General features: G+C 60.1%; 2 protein-coding genes across 2 annotated transcripts in view; both read left to right on the top strand.

Annotated features, from left to right (window-relative positions):
- LOC120592611 (pecanex-like protein 2) overlaps positions 1-1,726 on the top strand; it is a 70,884-nt gene extending 69,158 nt beyond the window's left edge. Inside the window, exon 12 of the mRNA XM_039850347.1 lies at positions 1,536-1,726. Within this exon, the coding sequence (XP_039706281.1) occupies positions 1,536-1,726 (191 nt within the window). The remainder of the gene's footprint in view (positions 1-1,535) is intronic.
- Positions 1,727-1,990: 264 nt separating this feature from the next.
- The window catches only part of LOC120592610 (pecanex-like protein 2), a gene marked incomplete at its 5' end in the record, with an annotated part of 68,465 nt that continues 64,576 nt past the window's right edge, over positions 1,991-5,879 (top strand). The window contains 2 exons of the mRNA XM_039850346.1: positions 1,991-2,167; positions 2,259-2,291. Of these exons, the coding sequence (XP_039706280.1) occupies positions 1,991-2,167; positions 2,259-2,291 (210 nt within the window). The remainder of the gene's footprint in view (positions 2,168-2,258; positions 2,292-5,879) is intronic.

Here is a 5,879-nt window from a genome sequence, read left to right as displayed (position 1 = left end):
GCGTGGACACGCCGCGGGGCATGCAGTGTGCACGCGTGTGCTGGGCGGAGCGGACCGGGGCCGTGCGCCCCGTGCTGCAGACCCGCAGCCAGAGCGCCGGGTCTGACAGCCGTAGGCACAGTGACTTAGCCACCGAATCGGGAGGCGTGCGATCGGGCGGGTGGTTGGGGTGTAAGGTTAGCTTTGGGGATGACGTCGTGCGTGGGTCTGCTGGCGACTGTCCACAGTGGAGGCTCCCACATGGAGCGCGAAGCCTGGCCGGGGTCGTGGTGGGTGTGTGTGGGGGGCGATTTCTGTCTCCTCCCAGGCAGAGCTTCATTCTGCTTCCCACCCCTGTCTGCTGCACGCTAATTGGAGTGGTCATCTTTTTTAACACCCTTTTGGTCATCCTCACCTCTTGCCATGGCTCCTCAAGACAAGATGGCCTGGGTTGCAGGTGTGGGTACTGCGTGGGGAGGGTTTGGAGGGGTGTCAGGTGGGTTAACGTATGGTGGAGATGGGCCAGGGATGGGATTTCCCCTTTCTGTCCCCTACCTGAAGGGAGGCAAAGGACAGGAGTAGCACCTTTAGGAACTGTAGTTCTGACTGGAGCGTTTGCCTGAAATTTCAGGGTGCCCTTGCCCACGCTGTCATCGGCCGGTGCCGAGCTCTGCAGTAAATGCGAGCCAGCGGGGGCCGTGGGGAGGCCGGTCGCCTGCCTTGCTGCAGCTGGTCCCCCAGCGATGTCTTAAATGGTGTGATCGCATATTAAAAAACTACAGTCGTGCAAAATTCCCACCGTAGATTCCAGGACCCACACGTCAGGGAGCGGGGGCACAATGGTCCTCCTGACAGTACTGTCTCGCGAGGCCCCGCTCTAAGATGAGCGTTTCAACTTAGCTAAAGTAACCCAACGTGACACGTTCTGGTAGACTGAGGCAGTCTTCTGGAACACTTTCTTCCGTTAAAAAGGAATTATTAAAATCAGACTAGCTAGGGTTGCTGGGGGCGGGAGGGGCTCTCCTGGGAACTCTGTGCTTTGTTAAGGGAGTGATGATGAGTAATTGAGGGGGTTGGGGGGGAGCTGTCTGGGAACTGCACTCTATTTAAAGTTGGTGGGGGGATTTGGGGGGGCTGGCCTCCCAGAACTGGGCTCTGTTGGGGTTGGCTCTGGCGGGGGGGGTGTTTGGGAGGAGAACTCTGTGCTGTCTCCAGTTTTAGGTGGTGTCCCAGCCACCCACCCCCTGCCGTTCAACCAGTCATCGCGTCTGCACCCACCACCTACCCTCCTTGTAGACTGGACAGCTCCGTCTGCCTCCTCAGGCACACCGCCCCTCCCTCCCAGTATGTCCCCTCTGAGGCCCTCAGATGTCCCCAAACCCTGTCCAGCGTCCACCCACACCCTTCGTCCCGGCCAGCAGCCCTGCCTGCCCTCATCTTCCAGCCTTCGGCCCCTTCCTGTCCACACCCTAAAACCCCCTTATTGTCCCTCGGCACATCCAATGGCACAACGCCACCGCTGAGTAAGCCCACCTCTGCACCCCACACCTCTTAAGCGGGGTACCGGGGAGAAAACCTGAGACCGCAGTCACCTCAGCCGGACCCCCTGCCCTGTCAGCTCTTCAGCGGGAGCACTCCGGGCTCCTGCGACGGGGCGGGGGCTGCGAACCGGGGCTACGGGGGTGGGGACCCCCCGCCGAAAGGCGCCCAGAAGCTCCACGTGAGACCGCGGGCTCCGCCACTGTGAATGGGGTAGCCTAGCGCCTTCTCCCTCCAGCCCCAGCGAGGGGCCAAGGACACCAATGGGATTATGTTTCATTTGTTTCAATGCAGAACTCAGGGTGAAACATGGATTTTTTAAATAAAATAGAGGAGCGAGGAGAGAGGGACCGTGACAGCTGACACCGACTGAGAAGCCTTGCGCGGGGACGGCTGCCGGCACCGTCGGCCGCTTCGGAGGCGCGCGGGATTCCGGCCGAGCGCAGACTGACTGACCTTTCGTCTCCCTTGTTCTGACCTGTCTGCCCCGCACAGAACCGACGACGTCCAGGAAAACGTGCTGGCCGTGTCGCTCTTTGTCCTGGTGTCGCTGCTGGGGTTCCTGACGCTGAGCCGGGGCTTCGGCCGGGACCTGTGGCTGCTGCTCCTCTGCCACGTCATGGCCAGCTGCCAGTACTCGCTGCTGAAGGCAAGGCCGCGTCCGAGTCTTATCCCCCCCCGACCCCGCGCACCCCGAAAGCACAGGATGATGACCCCGGCTCTTCTGCTTTGTGTTCTAGAGTGTCCAGCCGGACCCCGCCTCGCCGATACACGTACGTCTCCCCGGAGGCGAGGAGCTCGTCCGGAAGGGAGGGGGCCGGCCAGACTCTGTTCAAAGGCAAAATACATCAGTGCACATGTGCACTGAGTCTGTAAATAGGAATATTAGGTAGAAGTATTCTGCCTGGTGGCCAAGGTCAGGCCGGGCGGAGAGCACGGCGTGCCTGGAAGTGGTCCTGGCCAGGGTCGGGGGGCACAGAGGGCGTGGGGGGTCCTTCTCTGTCCCGCCGGAGTCCTGGCGGGCGAGGCCCAGGCTCTGCTGTCACACCGCCTGCGTCCGTGTTGTTGGGCCCCGCGTGGATGCTGGACCCCGAGCCAGGCCCGACTGTCCGTGCCTCGGTTTCCCTGCGTGTGGATAAGGAAGTAAAAAGTGCCTGGGGGTTCAGTGGCCCTCGCCGAGTGCTTACGGCGGCGCCGGGCACAGAGAAACTGTTTACTAAGTGGTGTCAACCTCTATGGCTGATGCCGCCCACGAAAGCCTGAGCCAGGAGCCCACTGACACGAAGCTCGCCCCTTCCCGTCCCCATTTCCGAGCACGTCCTTACCGCTCACCCCGTAACGGGGGGCTGCTCTGCACGCGGGACTCTGGCCTGATGGGACATTCCTCCACGAGCTCCGAGGCGCACCCAGCTCCCCCGACCCGGCCGCACTCCCCCGCGGGGCGCCGAGGGCCCGCGTCCGGCGCTGTCCCCACCGATCCCCCGCCTCGAGCCTTCGTGCTCAGACCACCGCCTGGTGGACGCCCAGCTCCTCGGCAAAGCTTTCCATGGTTGTGGCGAGCTGCCGCGGGCCCCTGGGAACCCGCTCCCGCGAGAGAAAGCTGCTTCTTCCCTCTGTGCTGCTCTTTAAAAATTCATATCCCGGCCTCGGGCCTGCCTTGAAATCCGCGGCAGCTCGCGTTTCGTTCACGGTAGCTGAGAAGGGCTTACGATCGGCCGATCACGCTGCTCTCCTGTTAAATTCCCCTGTTCCCAGTCATTGGTTTTCACGTAACATCTTGTTTTCCCACAGACCCTGACTGTCAGGGTGAGTGGAAGCCGCGTAATTAGGGCATTGAGATGTATTTGTCGTGATCATCACCAGAAATCCAGGGTCCGCGGGGGGACGTGCGGCTCCGCGAGCTTCGTCCCAGCCACCCTAGATGCCGCACGCCACCCTCCAGTCCCCCCGTCCCGTGACGGCGCTCCGGGGTCGCTGTTTCCTGGGGGGCTCGGGGAGGGGCGCCACGTGCAGGGAAACATTCGTTTTGTGTGTGTGCTTTCGGGAGCAGTGCAGAAAATGCTGGGAGGCGGGTACGGCCGCGTGACCCGTGTCATCGCTGTAAGCCGGAGACACGCGGTCTACGTGGCTCCGTTCCCGGAGGCCTAGATCGTGCATGTCGCAGCGAGGTGGTAAGAGGTGGCTTCTCTTGCTGTCACAGGAAGCCAGCATCAGGCATGTAACGCCGTCCGGTGATGCGGTAATTAACGGGCTTCCACAGGCTTCCACGTAGAGCCGTCGTGGATTTGACTAGGCATCTCTCATGGTTCCAGTGAGGAGAGAGAAAATGTTAGACCTTGCCTCTGGCCGCCTGACCGCGCCGCGCAGGCGTCCGGTGGTGGCTCGCCACCCCCGTGTGTGGATGGCACAGCCTCAGGATGGAGGCGGCTGGGAGGGGGAACGCGGCCGGCCAGAGGGGCGTTCTCGAGCCTGCCGCCTGTCCGGCCGGCACAGCGTCATCTGTCAGGGGCTGTCAGGCGGACATCGCTGCGACGTTTGCAGGCGGGGGAGGGGCGGCCGTTCAGATCAGTCGGTTCTCGCTCCTACGGAACTGACTTGTTTTTCTTCTCGGTTTCTTTCCGGGGTCACCAAGGCGGCAGATTTTGAGCAAGTTGTTAACACCGGGAGATGGCCAAATAACAATAAAATTCTCGTGTGCCGCTCTGTACGTTTCAGACGTGGATGTAGAATGTAGAAGGACAGGCCAATGCGCGTGGGACAGTAGACCCCGGGCCTGGAGGAGATGCCTCTGACCGTGAAAGAAACGGGTCTGGAGAGCTTTGAAAGCTGACGGTTGGGAGGACCGGGAGCATCCTGAGGCTCAGAGCGGAGTGGAAGGGTCGTGGTCATGAAGCTGGTTCTGGGCATGTGTGGGTTTATATTCAGGCCGACGCACGGAAAATGCAGGCGGCCCTGTGAGAGGCAGCAAACGCCTGGGATCCCCCGTGTGGAGCCCGTGTCACGGCTGTCCCCGGCGCCTGCAGAGACCCAGCCTTGCTGGCCTGGGGCGGCACCTGGCAATCTGCATTTTAACGCCCCCAGGTGCCACTGCTGGAGGCAATCTGCGGTCACCCGTGAGAAACGCCGGGGTAACAGGCAGCACGCGGGTTTCCGGGTGTGAACCCAGCCACGCACAAACTCTGGGGTCCTGGTCACCTCTCACACGCGTCACGGCCCCATTTGTCACTAACGGTGACCGATATTCACACGTCATCATTAGCCGGAGTCCATATTTTACCCAGGTTTCCCTGGTTTGTCCTTGTCCTGTTTGAGGACCCCATTCAGCACACCCCCTTACCCTCGGTTGACACGTCTCGTCGGCTTGTCAGGGCTGTGACAGGTTCTCAGACTTTCCTTGGTTTTGATGACCCGGACAGTTCTGAGGAGAATCGCTCAGGGATTTCGGAGACTGTGTCTCGGTTGGGACTTAATCCGATGCTTAGCCCGGGATTAGACCGGGGCTGTGGATTTGCGGGACAAAGACTCCAGGGATAAAGAGCCATTTTCACCATTTCGCCTTGAGGGTCGACACTGTCAACACAACTCAGCACTGTTGATGGTGACCTTGATCACCTGGTTAAGGTCATGTTTATTGGGAGTAGTAGTTCTGAATGACATAAAATAACTCTTCAGTTTACAGTACCGGAAATAAGGTGGTCAGCTTCTTTTTAGTGGCTCTCCAAAGTTAAACAAGATTTATCTGTTTTGGTTGTTTATTTACTTTGCTTAAAAAGTCCTCTTCAAAGCACGAGCCGTTCCAAATTGTCTTCTCTTAATTTTCATATACTAAATTCCTGCCATGAAAAAGGGGCGGCACTTAGGGCGCCGCCCTGCCCAGCGAGGGGGGTGCCCAGGATGGGAGGCAGCAGAGTGTCAGCTGACATCCGGAGGGACGTCACGCTGAGGAATCCTTGGATGTCCACTTCGCTGCCCCTCGGTGAGACGCCCGCATCTGCCAGTTTGACATGGTTCACGGACCTGAAAGACAGGGAGTTGGACCTAAAATAAACCGTCCCGTGGAATGAAACGATGGGCTAAGCTCACAGAAGCGCTTCTGCCTGTGTCCTCAGTTTCTAAAGTAGCTCATTGAATTTCTCGGAAGCATTTTCCGAGCCAAGCGCGGAGAGCGTTCTGACCCTTTGGCTGCTGCTGATCCCCCATCCGCGTCCTCCGGCGTGTTTTCCATCCCCTTATGGTGCCACGTGGGAGTGACCGCGTACTGCCTGGCCGGGGCGTTTCCGGGGTTCAGCTTTCTGTGGGGCAGCGGGTACCGGACAGAGCGTGGGGTCCAGGGTCCTCGGAGGGGAGGCCGACACCCCGAA

This window comes from Pteropus medius, unplaced genomic scaffold (assembly GCF_902729225.1).
Source record: "Pteropus medius unplaced genomic scaffold, Ma_sr-lr_union100, whole genome shotgun sequence".
NCBI lineage: Eukaryota > Metazoa > Chordata > Mammalia > Chiroptera > Pteropodidae > Pteropus > Pteropus medius.
The sequence above is the reverse complement of the archived record's forward strand: the minus strand, read 5'-3'. Positions and strand labels throughout refer to the sequence as shown.